Below are 27,066 nucleotides of genomic sequence, written 5' to 3'. Positions count from 1 at the left end.
GATGAAAAGTTATAGGAGAAATAATAAATGTTACCTGTCTTTCGTTGCCAGACCAATGATTTGGCCCAACCTACCTCCTTGTAGTCACTACAGTAACTGAAATGCCGCAGCCAGTAGAAAGCACTGGGATAACCTGGCAGTCCCTTCTATGACAATAAAATCTTAGGAATGAACATAAAATGCAAACTGAGAGGCTTATCAACTTTGTCAGCAAAAATTAACTCTGAAACAAACCTTGAACTATCTTACTAGCAACCAGAGGAGGTCAATGTCAGGTACTGCCCAGTCATCCAATGCTGCTCCTCCCTTCAAAGAGCAGGGCACATTTACAGCCACCCAACAGCTGGCTCCAGAGCACAGCACATGTGGGGCTGTCCCTGAGCACTGACACAGAGGTGACCAGCCTTTGGAGGCAGTGGGACACAGGGCAAAAGGAAATGTCCTGTTCAACAGCTGTGCGTTGGACAAAACCTTTCTCATCCCCACACAGCATTTGCTGATGGATGCCATCCTAGGGAAGCCAGTGGAGGAATTCCTGCCCTGCCCACAGAGAGGCAGTCAGTCAACTACAAGCTTTCTCCAGCCCTGCAGTCACGTAAGTGGTAATGAGCCTGAGTGAAACTCTGTCCCACTGCGCCTCACTGTTCCCAGAGACCAAGCTAACAAGCCTAAAATTTAAGGCTAATACCTGCACTGCAGCACACTGCAGGTGCTTTGCTGGTATCCCCAAGGTCTCTTCCATTATTGTTTCCATTTCAGTAAGGCCACCGGGGCATGAAATTTGATTAAGGGAGTGAGCAGATTTTAATCCAGGGTACTGATAGCTCCCTGCACTGAGCAGTCTGTCCTCTCAGAGCTTCAACAGCCAGCCCTGATGCTCATTAGCAAAGCAAGCCATGCTGGTCTGCGTGTTTCTGCAAGCCTGGCTTCTGAACACTGGTTCTAGGGACTCATCTCTTAAACCTGGGTTGGTAAAACTCCTCTGCACTCTCTCACGAGTGAGGGAGCCATCATCAACCGCAGTCCCTATCTGGTGTATGCTGAGGATTTTTGCCTGACATAATCACCTAAATGAAAAACAGAATCACAAACCAATTTCAGCCTTAGTTTGTTTACACTATAATCTCTATCTTGGTGATAAGAAACAGTTCTCACAGCATGGCTCCAATACTTTTGTTAGTGCTGTATAATTAGAGCAAAGTTTAACCTCCCACTTGTGTTTCTGGAAATTTAAATTACTTAACTAACTTTTCCTTGTTGCTCCCCTCCCTTTTTTTTTTTTTTTTTGGACAAAATTGCCTTGGGCATTGGGTGCACTACTCTATGTGAATTAGAGCACTACTTTAAATGTATGATGAAAACTGCTTACACAACATACAGGAAAACATAATGCTGTTACACTGTCTTGCCAGGGCAAAACCTGATACTACTTAGGGGTATTGTGAATGAGCTCAAGTCCAGAGCTGCCTTTCCAACTCTCTGTCTTGCCACTGGTTTATGTTAAATAAATGTAACATACTCATTTCCTTCATAAGTTACTCTAATGCAGAAGTTAAGTATCTATCTGAGTTACACATAAGCTTTCTAATGTATATTGACCCTATTGATAATTGGGGTATTTTTCTCTTTTTTTTAATTGAAATCTTAGTATTATACAGTCTGTAATGTGGATGCAGTAGCTATGTCTAGACTGAGTACCCTAGTGATGAGATCCTGGTTTCCATCCACAGGGTCTCCAGGTTGGGGTCAGACCCTTGGGCAGGATCAGAGGTTGGCAACCCTCCTCACGTCTCTGCTGTGGTCACCCAGATGGGGAAAGCTGGAACCACGACTGGGGTCACTCACTTTACGTTTGTGCAACCATGGAACAGGGTTGCTGCTAAGCTCATACCTGGCCGTAGGGGCAGGGAATTATTTCCAAATCCAACAGCTCAGATATAGCCAAATATCCCCAAATCAGTAGATTTATTCTACATACACTTTTATGTACATAAGCGCTTTTATACGGCTGTGAATTTGGGGCCACTAGGGGGTGGTGAGAGAAATGGTCGGTGCATTGCTTCAGTGTCATTGAAGTCCCACAGCTTCAGCATGTACCACAGATCTAACCTACCTAGCTCAACAGAGGTGGCAGGATATTACACTGATAATGTGTATGAAGGTCTGACCACTAATTATAATTACTACCAGAAATCTGTAGTCTCTGAAATACAGAAGCTGAGTCACATTTCAGTCATCTAATTATTGGTGAAAAGATTTGGTTCACCTGTGTGTTCATTAGGTATTTTGAAAAAGTTATCAAATAACTATGAAAGTGTTGCTTTGAGAAAACAATCTAATAAATAATACGAAGTTCAGGATAATAAACAATTTGTCAGAAACAGCAATAAAATTCATCCAGTGTTCAAGAAATGAAGATGAGAAACCTGCAAATCAAAGTGAAATTAAAAAGTGCTCTTAAGCTTTTGAATCTGTTTATTTTGTTCTTATTAATAAGTAAACCCCACCAAATATTCAGAATGACTTCATCCTACTGAATCACTTTTGTAATTATTTTAAGGACAATAAAGATAATGCATGGGAAAAGCGCGGTGTAAATCATCATAGACTCTCTGTAATCAATGCAGAGGCACATTTGTGTTATCTGAAGGTGTATCTCATGCTACACATTCAGATAAAGGTATATGACAGTGCAGCCAGTGCCAATGCCTGACCTGAAGCATTTATTCTGACAGGCTCAGAAGGGAGCACAGTTGATAGAACCTGAAAACTGAAAAGTACAAGGTTTTGAGCAAAGTACAAAGTACAATGTTTTGAGCAAAGGAACCTGGAAAGCTTAGGAACATAGGAAGAAAATGCTAGAATTAAATTCATGTACAAAAAAATGGAGGTGGTTGCAACGAAGGCAAAATAGTCTGTAGGATTGGGAGGCTGTGAAGATCAACAACCTTCAAAAACCATTGCATCAAAAGAAATGCCATGGAGTTGCTGTTGAATAAGAAACACTCATTAATGAACTTTGAATATAATAAAACCACAAAAATTGCCCATGAGTTCTGTGTTCCCCACTCAAAAGCACCACACCATGGTGCAAGTAGGTCTTTCCTATGAATGCAGTTTGGTAGTAATTAAGACAGTTGGAGGTTTTTCCTTGCTTTCTGTAATCCTGTGTGGTTCTGATGAAAAATTATTTGGGCCACCATGTTTTTTGCCAAAAAATATATTGACAAACTGAAAGCTGTATAGTGAGCAGCAATAAAAAAGCACTGGGGACATAGAATAGAGAGCATGAGATAAAACTAAAATATCTGAATATATTCAGTTTTTTTTCAAGCATCTCAAAGGCATTAGCACCAAGACTAAAAGGTATTTCACATGGCATAGAGATGCCCAACTGAGACCCCTAAATGAAGCTATGAAAGGGCCAAGTTATACTGCACACCCAGAATATTTCCTAGTCAGTAGCTGTATCAGAGCAGGAATAAATTCCTAATGGACAGAAAAGCCTGTTGCCCTGGATATTTTCTGCCAAAAAGTGTGGAACCCTTGCAGGGGTAGCAGTCAATGAGGTCCTTCTCCCACTATAACTTGTCAGATTCTCTGGTATGCTTGAGAATACAATAAACTCCCAATGGTTTAAACAGGGCTTAAAGAGCCATCAGACTTGCCTTAGCATGCCAACATTTTGAGTGCTCCACCCTGTGGCAAACTTAACCAAGTTTCAACAGGAAGTTTGGTCATGAGGCCTCTTGTCTGTAATGTATGGCTCTCCCTAATATGCTGCAGCACACAGAGCAGCCTATAAAGCCTGTGGGTTTTTTGGGTGTATCCAAAAGTTTCCATGGTAACGAATGTGCAGCTTCAGAAGAAAAGAGCCCTGAAACTCAGAGCTGATGCTTCTGGGGGGTTTTTTACATGATAATAAAATTTTATGATTCTATATTTTGATGATTCTGAATTTCTAACCATCTCCAGGATTGTACAGAAAATGGAGACGAACATTAGTGAAAAACACGCTGCTAAGTATTATATGCATCAAAACACAAGACAGTTTCAAGACTTTACATCTACTTGCTTGTAACTGGGAGCTGAGGGAAACCATAGCATGCATGGTGATTTCTAGCATGTTGGGGTGGTGAAGCAGGGCCTCCTAAGGAAAATCTGGACTTGCAAACTGCTGCAGTTCTGGTGAGTGAGACTGAGGCTTGAGACAAGGTGGTGCTGATGGACAGCTGATGATATGATAGACACTTATCTACTGCTCAGACTAGGCTTTGTGGCCACAGGGAGCTCAGGCAGTCAGTTGCTGATGGAGGACATGCCCTTCCCTGGGTCACAGTGCAACACTGCCAGGCCTCTGAACACATCAGCCCTGGCTGGAGGGAGAGGGAAGCCTGAGGGGAAGGGATGGGCAGAGAAGCCAAAATAGCAAGCTTCATGCTCAGCAGGTCTGAAAAACTCCACTGTTTCTTAAAGCCTTTCTTATCTGGGCAGCTGCCACAAGCATTTGGAGACCCGCTGACAGGTTGGAGCCCCACCAGAAGTGTTTCTCAGGAGCTCATGTGGATAAGGATTCTTTTTTTTCCAAATTGAAAAAAAAATCCCAAGCATTGTCATGCAAAAAGCAGGAGCTTCAGCCTTCCCTGTGGTCAGGAGTTTCACAGCCTGTGCCCATGCTTTTTTTAATAGAATCCATTGTTGCATTTGCTTTTGCCTCCTAATAGTATGCCTGTGTTAGACTCCCGTTTGAATTTCCAGACAGACAATTGGTGATCTGTACCCTGAGAATCTGCAGCACTTGTTCCAGTTCAGAAAAGAGGGGCATATTGTTCTGATTAGAAGATAGTAACAATATGTTTGATCTGCTCCTTACACTGCCTGTGCACAGTTTGCCTTTCAGGGTGCCAAATCTGGTTGCTGCACAAGCCCTGTAAAGCCATTGCTACTGCTCCAAATGCATATATGATGCATTTTGGGGATTTCTTCTGATCTGCAAATAAGAGGGGCAGGTTGGATTGAATTAACATAACTGCTACATGCCCACAAATTGCATAGACTCTCAGAGTCATACACAGAGCTAGAATGCTTTGCACTGCTTGGAGCAGTGCAACAGCATCTCTGGTTGCAGAAAGCAGCACTGCTCAAAATGCTGTGTCAGTGGACCACAAGCATCTTTCCACCGAGTCACTCTACAATCTTCCCTCAGGCAGGGAATGGGACTGTTTCACATCTGCTGCTTATCAGATGGAAATGATCTGGATCTGGAAGAAAGGAGGTGAAGCCTTTCTGGTTTTGCAACAGCTTGCGTGTTTTCTCCACCGTGTTTGTGTTTGCTCAGAGAGGGCAGTATTTGCACTTCTTGCATCTGAATAGCTGAACTTCGCTATTGTTTGCTGAATGCAGAATTATGCAGAATCTGAATGTCTTTCAGAAATTATAACAGAAAAATAATTCACTGCTATTGAGATGCTGTTTGTTCCTACGCCAAATCCTGCTGGTTTTATTTACACATGCCTTCTTGTGATTTCCCTGTTTTCTGTAAATCCCACCAAACAAGTGTTTTCTGTGTTCCCTCTACTGGGTCTGCAGCCACAGTTCGCTAACAAACACAGGTAGCAAGAGCTGTGCACAGCAAAGGTGTCTCGCCATGTAAAGCACACAGGAAAATGTCATCTCTATGAAAAACTATAAAAAAGAGAAAAAATGTTGGCTGAATGGAAAAAGAAGGTAAAATTAGTACCAAAAAGAGGACATATTTGCAAAGTTGTAGACATTTAGAAATAAAAAAGTAAAAGCTGCAAAAAAATTATTCAGTGTCCTCTTCATCACATCTGGACAATGTTTAAAGTATTGTGTGAAACAAGGGGACATAAGCAAATTTCCCATCTTTAATGGCATGCATCACATTTGTCCCATCATTAGACATGATAAACCAATGAGAAAGAGAAAGCAAGGGGTAAAACCACTCTTTGTCATGCAGCTTCTCTTACACATTCACTGCAGGGATTTTTCAAAGCTGCACGTGTGCCGACGGACACTGGCTGGTGGGCGAGAACTCTGGCTGCCTCTTCCTGAAGATTGAAAAGAAAAACACACCCAGTGAGTGGTTATACACATGTGCACACATGGTGGCTATACCACTCAATAGGTGCCTGTCCCTGACCTATGTCTGTGGGCTTTCCCATCTTTTCTCCTCTTGTCACCTTAACTTCCACATAGATTTCTCTTTGGCTCCAGCACAATACTGTTTAAAATAGGTTTTCATGATGTTCATTCTGCTTCCTGTGCTGAGCCTTGATGCACTTTACATACCAGATGGCAAGGGCTGCTGTGCATCTAGCTGTCAGAGGAACTTCGCCCCTGGTATTCTCAACACAGGATGAAATGATGAAAAAAGGAGCATCTGCCTTTCATATCTTATTTACAAAAGCATCACCAAAAGTTTTTGGTGGTGGAGTTTTTAATATATACTCAGCTTCTGCTTTTCCCTTTGTCTCTCTTCCCCTAATCTGTTTTTCTAAATGTTTCTTTTACTTTTGGAGCTCTGGCTGAATAGTCACTATCTTTCATTATATGTGATTTCACTACTGTGCTTCTTTTCTTTTAAGGGAAGCATTGGGCTTATTGAGATAGACACAAAATGAATAGTCTCTTAAGCGCTCTATCTGCAATGGTAATTCAATACGGAATTGCAAATTGCAGTTTGGGTCATTAACACAGGGAGATTTCCACTTCATTTTTCTTTTCTTCCTTGCCCTATCAAGCAGATGCAAATTCTCATTTGTCTTCCCTATTATCAATAAAAATAATATACACACACACGCGTGCTTTGACAAAAATCTCAGGTATTTTTGGACATGGAATGTATCACTGAATTTCTGCAAAAAAAAAAAAAAATCATCATTGTATTGCAAATAAAATGCAAATCAAAATTCAGCATTTTCCCCCATCGAACAGTCATAGTGCATGCTTGCCAGACTTCTGTGTACCTCAAAACAACAGATTCATGGATGGTGTGTGCATGTACTACATACTCAGTGCATGAGCCAAACAAGCCATTCCTCTCACCACATACTAAAGCATGACATACATGGAAAACATGCATACCCATTTTGGAGCGGTAAATGCCTTGAGATGACTTCTGAACTCTTATGAATAAAACACAAATAAGACATTCTGCTGAGCAATTTTGCCAACCTGATCACCTTGAAGCCTCTAGAAAAATTAAATTCCTTACCAGGTGTAATGAGATTGCTGAGATTTGAAAATTTAAAAGTGATCATGACTAGGAACTAAGCTACCATGCTCTCTCCTCCACCCTATTAAAATTACAGGGATTATTAGGCTTCTGATTAGACAGAATATTCAGCATTTCTACAGTCTTCCAGTTTTCTTAATCAATTGAGAGAATAAGAGCTTTCTACTTCCTGTACTTTTTGTTCAGTCACAGGAGCTAATTTTACAAAACAAGTAGCAATATGCCGTTGATTATATGAGATAAAAATCCAGAGCTAAATGTATTTCACACACATGTAGTTCTGTACACTCAACTGAGGGCACACAGCCACAGACAGCCCCGCTTAGGGACTGTGGAAAAAGTGAAAGACTTTTCTTTCAGAGCACTGCTTGGAACTTGGATCTTTCTGAGTCAACAGGCTTTGCCAGCCATCATTCCTCGGCTGCTGCAGTTTGCTGTCACTTATGGCTTGCTTAGCAGCACCCTCTCTGTATTTCTTCTTATTCATACATGTCTCTGTAGTGAGTTCAGAGCATTTTGCTCTCCAGGCTTTGAGCATTTGTAGGTCTTGTTATGAAATCTTCCTAAGTGAAAGAAAAAAAGAAAGAAGCCTGCTTCCTCAAGCAGTTCAAAAGGCCTCAAAACATGTTCAAAATACAGCAAACTCCTCTCTTACTGTGACCACAGTTGTGCTCCTCAGCCAATAGATATTAATCTAATAGCATATGCAACCCCCAAATGCCTGGCCAGGTTTCTGTTCTGGAGGAGGTTGTTGTTGTTAAAGTGATGCTAAGCTCCATCAAAGCAGTTGTCCGCCTTTTGGTCAAGGTCAAGGGTGATCCCCACATGGCGATGCACAGCTTGTACTCTACAGAAATCACCTAAATCTCAAGGTTCATGCTTCAGTAGAATTTGAATTTATAGTGAAATCTAGATTTATAGTTACAGGAAATGTAGTGCATGTGTTGACTGTATTTCAGTGAATTATTTTCCAATTTTGAAATTATGAAATCAATGTTAACTGCATAAATAATAATAAACACTTTTGCATTGAATATTAAGTATCCTTGCAGGCTTTCTTTTATCTTCCTAGTAGTGTGTGCTAATACTGCAGAGCTGTGATTCAGAGTTAATGCCCAGATCTCTATACCCTTCTTTTTTTTCTTTTATTTTTAATGATGACAGTGTATCCCCACTTCTTTCTCCCAGCCTTGCAGGCAGTAATGGCACTTCACATACATTTCTCTGGTTATAAAACATTAGATACTCTGCCCATCTTTACAATATGAGGATTAATGAGTCATTTTGGGGGCAGTCTTCTCAAGGGTAATTCCTGCTGAGTGGTTATTTGTATCCTGAGCCCAGAGGCACGATGGATCTTCTGTGCATTTGAACAAGGAGCTGGCATACCATCATGAAAGTGTCTGAGTTGCTTTATAACCAACCCCTGGGTGCAATAACAGGGAGTCTGGCAGAGGAAGCAGGGAGGCAGTGCAGAGGGTTCCTGAAAGAAGTGGATTAATTGCTTTACTTTATGTTCTTTGAAGCAGAAAAATGCTTCTGGCTAGTCATTCAGAACAGGGTAGGTAACAAGCCTGTTGAAATTTGCAGTGAGGAATATGAGGATACAAGGGAAGTGTCACTCTTGCTACCACTTTTTCTCTTAAGTGTAAATGAATCATCCCATGAGGCAAACAGCTGTGTCAGGATTATAGGAAGTGTAAATTGCTATCTGCAATGTTTTATATCTGAACAGCTGTGAAACTAGAAACATTCACCTTCTGCTCTGGAATTATTCTCTCTGCTCAATCAGACTCCCCAAACAGATGCATACTGAATGAATCTGTCTGGTGCCCAAGAAAACTGAGGTGCAGTACACTGTGCTACTTATCATTTGAAGTCATGGTCAGAGATCCTCCTCACTAGATGTAGTCCAAGCTGTAAAAAAATCTTTCACATTCCCCATGTGAAAAAAGTACAGAATAGCACATCACCAGAATTTGTACAATCTCATTTGAAACAACTGACCATCAATAACATTAGGAATAAAGTAAAATGGGGAGGATATTCAAGGAAAGTTAAGTGATAGCCCTGAATCAGCTTCTCATTTTAAAGAACTTATTTAATACAGGAAAGCAGAAGTCTTGTACCATGTGCCCTTGGCACACTGCCTCACATTCAAGAGCAGTTCCTGCTCCAACACTCAGACTGGCTGCCTCTGCACTCCCAAGGAATAGCTCAGCAACACCACAAACTTTCTGGCCTGCTTTTCACCTCCTCAGTGCTCTAGCAGTCTGCAAGGTGACTGGGAAGGTAAGCACCCCTCATGTGCAGAACCAGACCAGTAAAGTGCTCAACTCAACTCTCACCCCAAATCCTCTTGCCTCTCCAGTTCTAGCATCTTCCTAGGAAGAAGCATGTTCCTCTTCAGATGTTTGTGTCCTTGAAAGGTCAGGTTTTATGTATGGTTGTCATGGCTGCATCAAAAGGTATCTACACAAAAAGAAGCAAGGGCATGTCGTTTTCCTGTAGGATGGGGAGCTGAATTTTCAATGCCTTTCATATGAGCTAGGACCTGACAGAAGATTTCTAAGCCAATAGATGAAGTTGGGAAGATGGACAGATTCTTGGTACAAATTAATTTTTAAAACACAAGTACTGAAATCCTGTCTAAGTGATGTCTGGAAATAATTGCTCTGGGCTTTAAATTAATTATGCTAATCAACAGCACAGCGACAGGTTTTGGAGAGAAATTAAGAGCCGTGGTGCAAAGAGCAGTACAAGTAGAAAGGAGTCTATAGGGTTATTCACCCTTGCCCAGCAGAGTGAGGCATTTGGATAATTATCACCCACAGAGGACTGAGAAGCAGGAGTGATTTCTGTCAAGGTGTGAGCATCTGCTGAAGAGGACAGAAGGGTCAAGGTCACCAAAGAGAACATAATCCCAGAAGGATGCCCAGAAAGACCTTGCACTGAGCTGGAGAGTGAATATGGAGCAAAGGCTGTGTGTACTTCAGGTCACCCCAGGGCAGCAGGAGCCAGATGTGTGCTGGGGGAGCGCCCTGGCACTCCCCAGTTGCTCCCTTCTGCTGCTCCACCATCCCCTCTGTGTCAGCACAACCCTTGGTGCAATTATTCAATCATCTGGCAGGGAATGACAGGGACAACTAATCTGGGTCACAACTATGCCAGAAAAAGAAAGGGAAAAAAGCCCCTTTTGTTTCCCAATTTGAGTTCACAGCAGATTCTTGTCCCTGCGTACACGAAGTGATGGCATGGGGTAAAGGAAGGCTTTGAGTGTCACTTCTGGCTTAGGGCAGCTTAAAGCATTTGTGGATTGACAGGCTATGATAGCCCAAAGTAGCTGCAGGAAAATCTCCTGGCTGTCTGGGATGGTGGCCGGAGAGATTTTTGAGATAACTTACGTAACACTAAGGATTAAGAAATGTTTATAGCCTTATGTTTCAGAGAATATGGGAAAGTAAAGGAGGAAGGACTGCTCACTGACTGGGGAGCACAGAGATGCCTGGGGCCACACTTTGTGACCCCCAGAGCCTGTACTGCCCAGGCACCCAAGCTCCGACTGCACACCCACGCAATCCCGCGCTCCACCCCGTGAGCCCACGAATGAACCTGCCAGCTGGGCACAAGAGCCGCGGCTCAGCGGGGCTGATGCCACCCCCACGCCTCGTCTGCTCTCTGGGCACTTGCTGCGGCTGGCTGCGCTGCTGTGGCTGCGCTTTCAGGCATAGCTCCCTATCAGTCCTTGTCAGTCTGCTCAAGGTAGATAATCCCTCGGGGGGGGGGGTTTCCACAGACTACGGGATTTGCTTTTTTTGGTTTGATTGGTTGTTTCCTGGGTATGATGGCTATCTGGTTAGTTAACTTGTTTGGGGGGTTTGAGATGCAAAAAATTAGTAATGTGGAATAAGTCCCAATTTCCAGACAATCTTTTCTCCGGGAATGCAAGGCTTGCAAGCCAGCCAAAATAGGCTGAATGGAACTATCTGAAGATTTAGGTTGTGCCAGGAAAAGAAATGGCCAGAAAATAACATTTTAAAAAAAAAAAAAATCATTCAAGTAGAGGGGAAGACCAACAAGAACTCTAAGTAAGAAAGCGTGAACATTCTTGGCTTTAATACACCAAGAATGAGGAAAGATTAATAGTGTTGGGTAAAGGGAAGGAAGATATGCTAAAGAGAAGGTGGCTTGTAGATGGTTATTTAAACTGAACCTGTGATTCTCTGGGGCTGATCAGACTGAAATTGCAAACACCAGCAAATAATCTACTAGTGAGGGGTTGCTATAATCAGATCAAGGGGCCCTTGTTTTGATAGAGTTTATGATAAGCTTTGACATCTCTGGCTGTGGTGCTGCAGCACAGCTGTGCTAAACTAATAATTTTCTGCTGAAAGGGACAACTCTCACCCCTGTTCCCCAAACCATGGACATTAGGGACAGTTTGTCTTGTGCTGACATTAGTGTTTATCTGACCTTGAAATCTGGCTCAAGGAATCCAGAAGACAGTAATTCACTTTCTTTTCTTTTTTTCTCTTTTTAAGGTTAATTTTATAGGGTGGAAGAAAGCCACATCTTGCACACCACAAAAAAAAAAAACCAAACCCAGAGAGCAGAGAAGGGGAAACAGCTTAAGAAGAGATAAACTGAAGCAGTAAACTAGAAATGGTAAATTGTCTATAATGCACTAACAAAAAACCTGGAGTTTTTAGTTTTCAAGTGGGCTTTAAAGTAACAAATTGTGTGATTACTTTCAGCCTGCACAATTGTTTGCAGTTTTCAGTGATAATGACTTTTAACCTATGCTTGTCAGGTGTGGGAGGCTGAATGCCAGAGCACATACACACTCTGAAGAATTAGTTGACTTGTTATTTCAAAATTAAATAGTCTCTAACAACTTTAATGTGGAGGCAGATGTTTTATTGATACAATATACTTTCAACCCACGCTTTAAGTGGTTTCTTAGAGTTCCTTTGGCACAGCAGAGAACCCAATTTCTCATGCTGGCCATGTTTATTAGTGAGTCTTTGACAGTGTATGTCTTCTGTGTGTGGAGTCTGTTCTACAGATGCACCTTGGTCTGAAAACTCTAAAAAAAGATCTGACAATGACAAATTTGCCCATTCAGAGTCTTTGGGGTACAGAGCTAAGAACAGGGAGAACAGAGAGGAATGTTGTCACACCTCTGCTCCAGATGGGAATAGTTTTCAGTGTGTTTGGGACAGATGAAAAACAGAATCAGAAGACAAGTGCAAAAAGCATCACACTATACTAACGAAAAAAAAAATCTAATTCAAGTAGAAAGCCAAGAAAGAGATTTTTAAATTCCTTACTCTTACAAACTCTTAAATAACCAAGAACAAAAATATAAGAAAGCAAATTGCTCTGTTACACACATCTGAGGGATGGATATTTAGCAAAAACTACGTCCAGATTTTGGACTCAGTAGTGCAGCAGAAGTTAGCCTCTGCTTTGCCATATCCATCATATCCTTATACAGGTATTTGTAAATGAACATGTCTTGATTCTGCAGATTTAATTTCTAAGAGGGTGGAGAACCATACCCACCTACATTCCCTTAGCAGAGATGGACCATCTTCTCTCTCAGGGGGTAGGATTCATTTGTGAATTACAGAGTCTGGCTAAAAATCAGATGCTTTGTCAGCATGTGATCATAGCATCTGCAGTTTGTCTTGTGGTGTTTTGTTTTGTGAGTGTCTTGGGGTGACTTAATGATGTGCATCCCCTATCACCTGCTCTGTGCCAAGACATTAATCCTGTGCTTTCCTGCGCTTTTAAAACTGGGTCCAAGAGAAAGAAAAAAAAGCCAGGCCAACTTTTCAAAGCGGTTTTTTGGTCAAGGACACAGATACACACTCCCCTGCGTTCTGCTGTGGCAGCAAGAGGGAGGAAGCGCCCTTCCTGCTTTTAGCCTGCCCTCGGCTCCTTTTCTCAGGAGAGAGACAACCTGCTAGCAGAGGCATACTGTCTTTTCCCTGGAACTTCAGTTTCTTCTTCTACTCTTCTGGACTGTTCAGCAAAACCAGAACATCATCTGGGAGGCCCGGAGGGGCCCACGCCCAACCCCAGCTCCAGAGAGGAGTGAGAGAGACCATACCCAAAGAAAGGACTGAAATTTACCAGGTTCTCTCCACAGCGAGAGGTTTTATTATTTAGCATTATTCTTTCCCCGTGCCTGAGTGCATTGTGTTTGTTAAATAAATAGGTTTGTTTCCTTTCACTTCCCTCCGAGGAAAATTTTTCCCGAACCTGGTGGGGAGGGGTGGCTGTAACCTGCCTTCTGTCAGAGGACATCCATTTTGGACGTTCCTCCGAACTTGTCTCAAACCGGGACAGTGAGGCACCCCTGAGCAAAGGGGAGTGCTCATCACAAGTAGGGATAAGCTTGTGAACAAGCCAGAATGCAAAATGCTTTTCACATCAGTGAAAGAGATTTGTCCCCTTCTTAGGCTCTTATGTGCCTCTTATGTGTCCCTAAGCAAGGAAAAGGATTGAATAAATAAGCAGTAGTTCTTCATTTCACATTAGTAACTTTGCATTAAATTGTTGGTATGAATCAAAAGTATTTTTCAGATGTCTTCATTTGAGGGAAAAAACAAACGCCGGTATTAACTGTATACAGATGTGAATACTACTTTTGCTGTTTTATAGCCTTGATCTTCCATAAAGAATATTAGAGATCCACATGATATCCTTCAGTACCCAAATTTTTTCACCTCCAAATTAGCTCAAAGATGTATGAAATCAAAAGGTGGCTCAGAGACCCCTGCAGAATAAATGCTTGCAGAAAGAACACCCTGCATGTTTATTCTAGCAAGTATTTGTACATGAATTAACATATGTTTTTGAAATGTCACAGCTCTCTTTGTTTCTGCTGAGGTGAGGTGAACAACAGTGCCATGGCTGAAACATCACACTTTCAGAAAAGAAGGGAGGTAAATTGCATTCTTGACTTTAAAAATGTTAGTGACCTCTAGAAGACTTGTATTTTAGTTCTTTATTCCATTTCCATTTTCTATTTCAGAGCACTACACAGAGAACGTAGGTTTGGGGATTGTTTTGTTTCCTGAGAATGTGCTTATGAGAGCTGGAATCTGATTTCTACATGTAATGGTCAGAAACATCCAGGGGTTTAGGTGCTTAACTGGATGTAACCACCTTCAACACCTACTTATGTAGCCGACACTCTTAAAAGGTGACGTTTTCTTCCTTATTTTTCTCACAGAGACAATTGTAACCAAACCAATGTGAGAGTATGGTGCTAAGCAGATAAACAACACTTGCTTATCCCTACATGTGAACGCAGTTGTTTGTATCACTCACTATTGAGTTGGTGCACTTTTGCAGCGTCCTAACTGGATGTGAATAATGTATATAAATACCAAAATACAAGGAAATGTAATAAGTGATCCAGTCAAGCAAGAAATTAAATTACAAGTGGTGTCCTCATTCCTGTGGTTTATGCCAAGAAAGATACTAGCTTTCCCCAGGATTTCTGTAGTGCTGCCTTTACTTCCCCTCAGTCAGGAAGCAGAGGTTATGGTACATAACTGTAAAGCTCCCCTCTAATGTGACTGTGTATCTATTTGTCATTGTGCTTAAGTACTGAGAGTCATTAACAAAGCTACAGCAGTGCCCCCAAGCAGAAAAACATTTTTTGATTCAGCATCCTGAGAGCTGCAAAACAAGAAAAGGAGTAGTAAGGTGAGGTTCTCCAGCAGTCCTTCGGCAAGAACCAGGCTGGACTCAGAGACCATGCCTTAGATTTATATCCTGTCAAAATCTCCTGGGAGAACGAAGTTGTGAGTGCCCATGAAAGGAAAATGGCAAAACTGCCATGGACTGGAAACTTCTGAGAAAGAGAGGAAATTGCACAAAACCTTACACAACAGCCCTCTCATCTAAAGGGACCATGTACATAAAACGTGGCTCTGACTGGTGATAAAGAAGCAGAAGTCTGGATGGGAGGGCGGGGTGCAGGCAATGTATCCTGTAAACTTACTCAATACAACCTGGGTTTTGCCTGGGAGGGGGGTGGTTTATCATCACTACTCTTACTGAGAGGCCACTGCAGAACCTCATAGCTTTTCTAAGTTATTTCTCCCAAATGTAACCTCAGGCAGCCTCTGTTTGGCCATGGAAGCAAACCCAGAGGACTGAGCTTAAACTGACTGAGCCAGGCCTTTTGGTTTGTGCTTGATCACAAACATCCCAATCATGGTGTGTATCTGTCCCCACTCCTCCTCATCTTGCCTTAGGAATGGCATGTGATCAGTTATGCATAAGCTGGGACTCCCTTTAGTTGGTATAATTTGCAAGGAAAACTTATGTTGCCTTATGCAGCTATGCCCCTTATTTCTCATTAGAAGGATGAAAAAATCCACTATCACCAGACTGGTTATTTTGCACATATACACACAGATAGACAATTTGGTATATAATTTGATATATGCGTATGCCATGCCTGATTTTTAAATAAATATGGGTTTTAGTAGTTATTTAATTGAGAAGAAATGTAGGTGTGGAAGTGATATCTGAAAATCTTTTATCTCCTACTCTGTATTTAGTTTTTGGTCTATGGGCCAGAACTACAATATATGTGCATCACAAGCGAATGCAAATTCAAGGCTATGGAAGACAATATTAGATATAATTACATAGATCAAATTTAATAGACAACCCTGCAGCAGAGCTAGAAGAGATTACCATTGGATTGTTCAGTTTCACACTCCCCTGTTATTTTGTGTTTCTTCCCAGTTCTTTAACATTGGTTCTAAGAGTCTCTTTGGAACCATGTAACTGTCTTCTGAGAGTTTCAAATATTCACTTAAATCAATATACTGACATGGACTGAACAGCTTGACTGGGTTTATTGTATTTTCTTACATGAAATTCACATCACATCCACAAGAGAACAGGGTAAGAGCTGCAACATGTCACAGCGCTATGTGTCTGCAAAATCATTCATGGTTTAAGACCAGTAAACAGCCCAGCAAAGCCAGCAAACATACCAGCTGCTGAGAGAGAGATGTTTGGCATTAACACCTTCAGCTGTCCTTTGTGAGCATGCAAGAGGCTTTCCCAAAAAGGCACTGCAATCTCAGAAAAGGGTGAAAGACTACACTGAATACAGAAGCTGGGTAAATGTCAGGGAGGGCTGCAATACAAAGATGAATCAGGCCAGACCAGGGTGCTACCTGCCTTCCCTGTGACAGCTGTGTCACCAGGAGCCTTTCTAGAGGTGCCATATCTGCATCAACCTGTGAAGGAAGCAGACTCCTCCATGATATGCCCTGGGTGTGATGTAAGGGTGAACCAAATATCCAGTGGTTTTGGAGCCTCATGCCCTGATGGGGATCTGGGAGCCTCAAAGCCACGGACCAGCGCACCACCTTGTGCCCCACGGTGCCACTGCCCTAGAGAGTCAGCCCCAAAACCAGAGTGTGGGTGTCAGCATTTTATTGGAGGTTAATGAAAAGATCAGATATACAGCAACAAATTGGTTAAATAAACAACCAAATCTGTCCTGTACAATTTTGCCAATTTTTTTTTCTTTTCAATTTCTGTATAATTTTTCCCACTGGCAGAAGCTCACATCCTTTCTGCTGTTCCAAAATTGTCTTTCATAATATGCCATTTCCCCCGGGGTAAGCTTCAGTAGGATGGCTGTGCAGGTGAAGCAGGTGTAAGGGTGTTCTTGAAAATACCTTGGAATGTGGTATTTTCCAAGGTCTGTAATGGTAAAAATGAAGGTCTTTCTTATTGTGTCTGCAATACTACTGCAGGACATGAGAAGTTTACCCACTGCATCAGTTTTCTAAATTGCAAAGCAAGGTAGTCTATAATTTCCTGTTGGATTCAGCAATCATCTCTATACTGGTTTGGCACTGCTGTATGAAGGTAAAACTACACCAGATGTTAATCTATATAAGAAGCATTTAAAGATAATTCTTGTGTGCTGCAGGCTAGATGACACACTTTAGACCAAAGAAAATACTTCTCACGTTGGTGTTGTGTCCTGAAGCACAGGATTTAATATATTTCTTTTACAGGAGAAGGTACAATGGTGACCAGTTTTTTTTAATCCTCCTTGCATTTTCCACTAAATTGACTTGTTTCAGGTGTTTTGATGCATTTCAGTCAGACAGAGGGAAATATTCCCTGTGTGGCTGTGCCAGGTTGAGATGGATTGGTTTGGTTCAATTTCACCTACTTTAGCCTGCAGAGATCAGGACAAAAGGCATTGTTTTACATCAAAAGTGCTTTCACATCTTTTGTTCAAACTTTTCTCCCTCCCTCTTGCCTCCATAACCCCTGTTTAAAGATAGAATATTGACTCCACAAAGTAATAACATAACTGGAGTTATGTTATTAGTACATGGAGTACTCCTGAGCACCTATTCCTATGACAGGGCAGTCAGGTTGGATCAAGTGACAGGCTGTAACAGATCTACATTTGAACAACTGCAACTGAGCAGGCTGAACATTTACTCTCTGTTTCTGGAAGCTCCAAGTCTTGCCATGCTGCACTGTGCATTTGCCTCCTCCCACCACCACGAAAACCAGTGAAACAAAATCTTCTGGACATACTTGTGCTAAGATTCCCCTCACTGTGTATGTGTGGGAGGCTTGGAAAAAGAGGCGAAGAGCCCAAAAGCCTTTGTGGACTGTGAGTGGCCAAGGGAAATGAGTCCAGAAAAGCACGACTTGTCAGTACAGCTTGCTCAAGATGAAATGCCAACTCACCAAGTCAGTTCAAAGAGAAACACTAACTTAAGAATAACTGGAGATAATTTTATAACTGGCAAGACAAAAAGGCAGGTAGTTCCCTAAGCCATGCTAAGGGAACAGACATGGTACTAGAGGTTACTGAGAACCCTGATTCCCAGTTAAAAAACTGTACGTAGGGATCCAGAACAGAAGGAGAAAGGACAAAGAGAAGCAGGAAGAAGTTACTAAGGGATGTTGGGTTGTCTGGAAATTTTTATTGGAATAAAAGAAACCAAATTTTAGAGATCCATGGGCCAGGTGACTGCCTGGACACTGCTTAGAGTGGATGCCTGTGACAGCAGTTTAGAGGCATGGACTGCCGAAATGTGTTAAAAAGATAAATTACATGTTTGGAAGTACTTTAAATCAGCTATTCATTTCTAAGGGCAGACAGCTGGATGAAAAATAATTGGATGTAAATATACTAAAATTACAAAGGGAAAGCAGGTGGCCTATGCATTAATGTGGAGTCTTGGCCATTCACTGAGTCTTGCTAGTTGGCTTCCTATTAAGTCAGATTTTGCTACACAGTGTATATTGACAAATAAATCCTTACTTACTGCAATAAAATGGTGTCCAGACCTGGGTTCTCAACCATAAATTTAAAATAATTTATACGTGGAGACTGAGGGAGCACATAAGCATCACTGCCAAACCTGGAGCTAATTACCCAATGATAAAAAATGAACTTTCTCCCTGCAGTCACTCCTGCAGCACTGATCCCTTCCAGGCTACTGCAACCCACAAGAAGCATGATAGAAGAGGTGAGCCTTGCTGTGTGGCTCAACTCTATTTGAATTGTGTGTGTACCACAGAAAAGCAACACAACAGACCTGCAGACTGCAGGCCTGACTTCAGTCTCCTGCACACTGAGTAGGGTCCTTTTGAAGCAGTGGCTGGAGAAGGTACTTCCTGAAACCTCATCAGAATCAGTATCTGAAGTGTCACTGGCTATTTTTTCTGCATGTAGTACAGAAGGGAGCATTTCTTCTCCAGGGAAGGGATCATACAGGCACTGTACACACGTCCTTCTTATTGACCCTCATAGACTAAAGTAACATTTGTGGCCAAGATCAAGGCTAAAGATCACAGCAAGATCCATACACAAAAGTTTTCATCTCGCATCTGGAAAAAATAAAAAATAGATGCAAAAGGCTCTCCTAATAAAAGCTGCTATGCCATCATCCTATAACAGCCAGGATCTTGTAATACCATCAAGTAGCAAACTAATAATAAATGTCCCCACAAAGCTTCAATACAAGCAGCAGATAACAGTCTCTCTTCATCTCTCCTGGTGGAGTTGCTCCATTTTTTATACATATTTAAGTATTCATTTGACAAGAGGGTAAGACTGACAGTTGCTTGGTACTGAAGACATTCATGAGGGATCTCTCAGACCCAGATTCAAGCTCTCTCACAGAATAATACAAAGTATTTCCCTAGTGTATGCATTACAATGTTTTTTCTCTGTTCCAAAATGCTACTGGACGGACAAGGACATAGAGAAAGGAGGCTTGCCCTGGGACAGTGCATAATCCAGTTATAGAGCATCCACCTGGGAAATAAAGGAGATGCTCTTAGCCTAAGTGAGTGCTTTAACTTTTGGGGTAAGATTCCCTCATGATTTTCCAATGTCTTCTCTCCATGGGAAAAAAGGAAGTCCCTCTGGACCAGGGAAAATCCTTACCAGCAAAGCCCGATTTGATGAAACATTTTGAGAGGCCAGAATTTTCTGGAAACACATATATTCCACAGGAAAATTCCCAGCCAGCTCTATGGAAAATAATTCTGGCTGTAATTGCTCATAGTTTAACTCAGCCAATATAAGAGAGAGTTCAAATCCTCAAGGCCGCACATACCATCTTCAGAGTGCAACAGATCAGTAAAAGCAGTGTGCTTTATTTTTTAAGTGAAGACCAGTGTTACTAAGCAATTTATTTTCACTGAAAATCTGTGGCAATGCAACTGGGACAGACATTTTTCAAGATGATGTTTCTGACCTCTAGATCAGCACCAGAGGTAGCTGAAGGTTTTGAATTGACTAATAAATCCTGTGTTAATAGACTTCTCTGGTTAATTATTTTGCTTTACTTGAGGAAGGAGAAAGGAAGAGTGCCTTGGCTTGCTCTAATCCCCAAGCTATACTAGTTAAACTAACAGCACAACATTGCATGAAAATGCTTTATGAAGGCTTATATAAGTTTGATTTGCCCTTGTAAACGTAAAAAAATTTCCATTTTTAAAACTAATTCAATTTAACCCTATATCTCCCCACCAATTTAATTTAGATGGATGCCACTTTTCTGTTTAGAAACTGGAATTCAATGGATTAAGCAGAGAAGAGATTTGATACAGAGAGCAAAAGAGATGAAAATTGAAAAGCAGAAAAACAAAAGCAAACTAGGAAGAGAGAGAAGGTATAACAAGAAAATAGATGAACACACCTAGAAGAGAAATCTTTTGAGTTCAGAACTGCTGGCCACCTATAGACAGAAAAACGTGGCCATGGGGAAAGACTATTGAAGACTCTAAAACAGAGCAACATACTTACAGGGATTAGAATTACTGAAAACGTGGCAAATAAATCCCAGGTTTTGATAGGGAATTAAAACAAAAAAACCAACCAAATCAAACTTTAAAAAATCCACCCAAAACCAAAACCAAAAAATAAAACAAAACAAAGCCCCCACAAAAAAACCCATAGAAAATCAGTCTGGAAGTCATTCCTGTGGGCACTGAGCACGTACCAGTAGCTTTAAGTCCTGTTTCAGGACCTGACTACACATTTGAGTTATCTAGGTGCTTCAAAAGCTGCAGCAAATTCTACTTTTTCTTTCTTGATTTCCCCAGTGACTCACTTTTTTATCTGTGTTGTCACAATGTCCTCAGAAATTTTGCAATGGACTCAGCTAGGAGCTAAGGAAACCCTCCAAAGCCCTGAAATTACTTTTTGTTTTGCCTTGTGACTTTATTTCCAAGGCTTCATGTTTCTGTATTAAACTTCTTTCAGTTCTTCATGCCTATGAACAGAGAGATGGGCTGTCCTTTTCCATCAGCAATCCCAGTGTGCCTCTGCACCTGTGCTGGTTTGGGTGAAGAACATGCAGTAACTGTACAAGAGGTTTAGGCCAGGGGTGGGAATTTGGCTGTATAAAAGGCAGGGATGCTTAACTTGAGGAAAAAAGGCGTATTAACTAGGTATTGAGCTTTTAGTTTAGAAAAGCAACTTAAAACTCTGTAGAGCTTTTTTGCTTCATAACACTCACACAGGCTTAACAGGGAGGTCAAGAAAATCTTACTAAAATTGTGTAACAAACAAATTGCTAAAAAGCTCAGGTAAGCCTTATTGTGTTTTAAAGGTGACAATGATGAGGGGGAAGCTCAACTTTTGAATGGGATGAAATATTCTCTCATATTAAGAACTGTGTTCTAAGTATATTGCATATCTAAGTATATCTAAGTGTATTTTAATATTTTAATAATTTTTAATAATAATTTTAATAATAATTTTTGATATTTTAATATTACTTTTTTAAAAATAAAAGCAGAAGAAGAACAAGCAGAACAAAGAATTAGTTATTAAGTTTCTCATGACCTAAAATACTTAAAAGTCCTCTTTTTTTGACAGACAACATCTTAAAGAAACCAACAGCGTTAGCCTGAGACCACGCTGCAGGGACACCACACTAGTTTCTTACAGATGCCTGAGTCCCCATCCAACTACCACAGAGTCAGAGGAAGTCTCCATCTTTCTATCTGCATGGAACTCAAGCTCTTGGGCTACGGAGATTTTTGGCCATCTCCCTGGAGGTGGTGGCTGCTAGGACTGCTTGCCACTCCCTGCTCCTTCTCCGTCTAGCCCAGCAGCTGGCAGCCTTGATGTGGCCTCTGTGGCACACCGAGCCATGTATTTGGGTCACTTTGGTCTCCATTCCCTTCCCTTCTGACCCCCTGTCAAGCAAAAAAATAAAATGTATTGAAGTAGCATAAAGACAAAATTGATCACAGCATGGGTTTTCTACAGTATTACCTCCATCACCAGGACAGATGAAAATGCTTCTTATGCAAACTGAATCAAAACCAACTTGAATGACTCACAGAAACCTACAGATCCCAAAAAACTGGAAATTAACTTAGTTTCAATTCCATTAGGAAGCTCAGAAATGTAGGTTTCACTGGTGCTTTATTTATTTTTTTTTTAATTGGGACAAAAATCATCTAAGCTCATATCTAGCCCTGTGGTGCTTCTTTAAAGATTAAAAAGCAATAAGATAATAAAGAATGCAAATTTTCAGACAGCTTCTCACAGGGAGTTGCTGTTTGAAGTAACAGTTCTCTCTCCCGCTCTGCTGCATCTGGGTTGCTTTTAATTATTAGCAAGGAAAATAACAGGTTCAATAGATGTGAATGCAAGTTCATTTTCACCATCAGTTGACTTCTGCAACTTTCACACCAACGCTGAGTTTGGGAACATGGAGAGATTGACACGAATGATGAGTAAGAGTATTGCTCATAATGCTGAGTATTAAATAGAGCATAGGGATAGCATGGAGAGTGCTTTTGAATCACAATCATGAGGGCTGTCACAATACACTCCTTAAAAACTAATGTTCAGTCCCCAGCTTTCACACACATTCCAGTGGCCTTAGGCAAGTACGTGTGATTTACAATCACTCAGACAGAGATTTCTTTTCTAAAAGGCTACAGTAGCACCTCAGTTTGAACATAATGCAGAGCAACTGCACATCAGGGCACAAGATCCCTGTCATAGGCACATGTGACGGAGATGCAAGAAGCTGCAGATGGAGTTGGTTACTCTGCCACTGCCTGACTTGCCCCAGTGGTACAGGGAGCTGTGCAAAGGGCTGACTTCAGAGTAGGAGAGAAGATAATAAGGAACATGTCAATATCCATCTGAGGCTTGGAACTAAAGGGTCATTTCCACCTTCTCTGCTACACATGAGATGAAAAACTGTTACATACCTTACTATTCAGCAGACTAGTCAACCAAGAGAGAATGGCAAAGAGAGGAACATATACAGATAGATGTGTACCTGCAGTCAATCCACTTACTTTGGATTTCCAGCCCCTGGCTTCTTTCTCCGGAATATGTTGAGGAAAGTGTTGGACTTGCAAGGTGCCTTGCCATCCCCGACATGCATACGCACCACATCCGAGGTGGTGAAGGCACTGCGGACGTTCCTCTCAGGCTTGGCTATAATGATGTACATCTTAGGAGTGAACATGCACCCCAGAGCCACTGTCACGCTCAGACTCACTGCGAAACAGGTGGTGATGATCTTGTAGTTGCTCCCAAAATAGATGGGCACGAAGGCCAGCCAGATGATACAAGTGGTGTACATAGTGAATGCAATGTACTTGGCCTCGTTGAAGTTGGCGGGCACATTGCGAGTCTTGAAGGCATAGTATGTGCAGCTCATGATGAGGAGTCCGTTGTAGCCCACGGGAGCCACGACGCCCAGGTTGCTGGTGTTGCAGATAAGGTAAACTTCCTTAATGCTGGGGTAGGAGAGGATGGGCATGGGGGGCTCCAGGATGATCAGTGTGATCACCAGTGTCAGCTGCACGCTGATCAGAATGGAGGCGATGACCACCTGGGCCCAGGCGCTCATGAAGCGGGGCTTGCGGGTACAGATCTTCTTCTTGCTGCCCGCCAGGATGCGCGCGATGCGGTTGGTTTTGGTCACGAGGGCAGAATAGCACATGGCGGAGGAGAGGCCCACCAGAAGGCGCTGGAGGTAGCAGGATGTCGTGGTGGGTTTAGCTATGAGGGTGAAAGGGCAGACGTAACCCAGAAAGATGCCAGCCAGGATAATATAGCAGAGCTCGCGGCTGGAGGACTTGACAACAGGGGTGTCTCTGTAGAGCACAAAGATAAGGGTGACAAACATGGTGACCAGGATTCCCAGGCAGGAAAAGACCACAGCCACAATAGACTCTATATTGCTCCACTGGAGGTACTTTACAGGGATGGGTTCGCAGCCTGCAGTGTACAGAAGAGAAACAGAGAGTTAGAAAGGCAGCTCCTGGAAGAACCCTCTTTTCCTGTATCTCAATATAATACAAACATTAGCATATGGCTATGTAACATGGATTATTAAAAACATTTTACAAAGAAATGATCTGCAGCATGGAAAAGTTCACATGAAATATGTTCAAAAATCAGCCATCCATTTTGGGTGTCCCAAACATTTTTTCATGATCCTACAAGAGGAAATTAGATTTGGAAATACCTGCTTTTGGAGATACCTGATTACAAGCCCAGCATATCAAAGGCACAGCTGGGAACAGAACACAGACAAACTCAGCATCATCTCTTCATTTCAGCAGTGAAAGCATTGTTGCAAATCAAAATGGGTAGGTTTTTTACCTCCTCAGATTAACTTATTTGATCATTACCACAATCATTATTGTTGGATCTACTACATTCTTTTGAGAGTGATTTTATAAATAATATAAATTAATCAGAGGTCTACGGACAGAAAAATTGTAATAAATCCAAAATTTTAATGGAACTGTATCATAGATACCATACCTTCTTAGTACATTTCCTTTTTTCTCTTCACATTACCATATTCTTATTTTGTCAAACCCTCTCTGCTCTTTGTTTTTCCACTAAAAAATATAATTTAATTCCCTTGGAAAAGCCAAACCCACAGAATATGCATGCCTTCAAATAAAAACTGGAAAGACTCTCCTTTCTGACTAGTACAGATGTGCAAACATAGGTATCTGTTAAGATGGTGCTTAACTGCTCTCTCCCACGCTCAAGTTTAAGGAATCTCTGGGTATCTTCCTCACTGTGCTGAAGAAGTAATACCAGCAATAAACATTACAGAGAAAATAAAATCATTTGTGTTAATAAGATGTTATGGTTGTGAAGCTGTTATGGAAAACCTTCATTCTGGCATTTTCTAATTTCTGTTCTTCACTTAGTAGTTCCAAAATGCTTTTAAAATGTTTCTTTATCCCAAGGGAAGTATCCATGGCCTCTTCTACTTCTTGTTTCTGTCCTCCTCCAGTTTCCCTAGGACGCAGCTCACCTTTTCTGCCTTTCCCCCACCTCTCAAGTATCTTTCCTGCCTGTCCCTCATCATCACTGCCTCAGTTCCCCTTACAGTTCAGTTTTTTCTAGCCACCTCTCCACCCAGATGTCTTCATCAAAACCGCTGGTCCAGATTTTCTCATCCTGGCCTGGCTGCTCATAAACTCTGCCTATCTGAGTTGTTGGACATGCCTGAAAAGAACAGGGAGGAGATGGTAATGTCAGCAAGCTTGTGAGAGAGGCATTTTTTCCTCTCAGTTTTGCTGCTAAATCTTAACAAGGGCCCTGATGTTGTGATGGGCTAAAGTCATGCTCAGTCCCTTCCTCCTCAGTGTGGAGTATATCTGCAGAAACCACCTATGAACTAAAAGCTTCTGAGTCCCATCGTTTTGCCTAATTTATATGCATCTTCCATGGGGTGACACAAAACTACCAACAGATACCTCTGCTGTAATGTAGGTACCTGTACTGTAATGTAAAGTCCTTCCTTCCAAATAATAGAGAAGTAAGCCAAGGTATGGATTGGGGTTGAACAGTTTTACTGTAACCTCATTTTGAGAAACAGAAGGAGAAAAAATGGTTTTTGTTGAAATTAAAAAAAAAAAAAAAATCAGCCCAAGGCAAAGTCCTGACATGGAAAATTTCTGCTTGAACTTTTAATATCTGCCAATGTCATATGAACTGAAAGAAGGTCTTATGATTCTGTACACTTTGTCTCAAAGAATGCCAAGCTGACTTAAGTACAGGTGGTGTTGTTACACATGCTTGTAACATCAAAAACAGTAGAAATTGTAGCCGTAGCACCAGAGGTCTTATTTTATAAAGAAAATATAATAAAATACAAAGAAAACTTTATAAAGAAAATTATAAATTAAGAAAATTATAAATTATAAAGTGGCCTCTGGAACCACATTGAGACTGAAGGAGGATACCCAGGAAATTGTGCACACATTAAAAAACAAAACAAAACAAAACAAAGAGAAAAAAAAAAAAAAAAAGCCCCCACAGCAACTAACCCAAACCTCAAAAAAATCAGAGCAAAAGCTTCACAGTTAAATTTTCTGGTAAAAATATGTCTGGTAGCTTTCATGCACTATTTTCCCTGCATTTAACGATGAATAATTCCCAAGATCAAAAGGCTAATAATTTTTTTTATTTTTATATTCATAGTGCAAAGCTAATAAGAGAATCTGTTATGTTTTCTGGGGTCATTAGCACATCCCAGGTAACTGACGGCCCCAAAACCTTATGATTATTTTCATAAGTCTGTAAAACTTCTTATCCTATCTTGTATTATTGCTTATTTAAGGTGTTTTTTGTAAATTGAGTTTACTAGCTTGACATTCATCCTTTTTACATTATATTCTGGTACTATAAAAAATTTCTCTTGGCACAAGGTCTAAGGTACTGGCTTGAGTGACTATTTCTCAGGTAAGATTTTCATCATCTGTGATGAGAAATCCTTTGTGTCTGCTGAGTCCACTTCACTGAATTCATATGTAGGGGAAGCCAACTAAAAAAAATTGTGTACATTTAAAAATAAAATTAAAATGTCAAGAAGTGATTGCTGAGCAACAGAGACTGTTTTCAAATGGAGAAAATGAGCACCTTGAAGTGCATGTCTTACAAAATAGTTTAGTATGTGCTTCACGTTTCTTGAAGGGATTAAGGATTTTAGAGCCTCCATCTGTAATGGAAAATGAGTCTAAAACCACATACATGTTTAGCATTTAAGATTTAAGGCAAAGGGAAAAACAATCTGCACTGTGAGATGTTACCGTCTGTGTCTAGATGCTATGGTGACTGTCAGGGTATGAATACAACACATAAAATAAGCTATAAAAACATGTTTGATAGGAGTCCTGGCAAGAAGAGAGAATTCCAAATTAAATCATACCAATGGTGACTCCCACAAAGTTCAAGAGACAGAGTTTATCTAGATAAATCACCCTCT

The 27,066-nt window shown here is 41.2% G+C and overlaps 1 protein-coding gene and 1 long non-coding RNA gene across 6 annotated transcripts in view; one reads left to right on the top strand and one right to left on the bottom strand.

Annotated features, from left to right (window-relative positions):
• Window positions 1–27,066, bottom strand: part of GRM1 (glutamate metabotropic receptor 1) — a 190,876-nt gene that overhangs the window by 8,358 nt on the left and 155,452 nt on the right. For 2 of the 5 annotated variants that reach the window (XM_042016772.1, XM_042016771.1), the window contains exons 7-8: window positions 23,120–24,050; window positions 5,991–6,071 (exon numbers count right to left, since the gene is read on the bottom strand). In XM_042016772.1, coding sequence (XP_041872706.1) covers window positions 6,011–6,071; window positions 23,120–24,050 — 992 coding nt within the window. In that variant the 3' untranslated portion in view covers window positions 5,991–6,010. Of the gene's footprint in view, window positions 1–1,239; window positions 4,068–5,990; window positions 6,072–11,335; window positions 11,341–23,119; window positions 24,051–27,066 lie in introns of those variants that run through there. The other 3 variants (XM_042016768.1, XM_042016770.1, XM_042016773.1) reach the window with 2 other exon arrangements.
• Window positions 10,484–22,120, top strand: LOC121659045. Its single transcript, XR_006014146.1, has 3 exons — window positions 10,484–11,020; window positions 11,800–11,923; window positions 21,675–22,120. It is a non-coding gene; the product is annotated as an uncharacterized LOC121659045 (long non-coding RNA).

This window comes from Corvus kubaryi, unplaced genomic scaffold (assembly GCF_017639235.1).
Source record: "Corvus kubaryi isolate FWS band 111438036 unplaced genomic scaffold, C.kubaryi_AGA036_p1.0 split3-73, whole genome shotgun sequence".
NCBI classification, from domain to species: Eukaryota; Metazoa; Chordata; class Aves; order Passeriformes; family Corvidae; genus Corvus; species Corvus kubaryi.
This window is presented reverse-complemented; position numbering and strand designations above follow the sequence as displayed.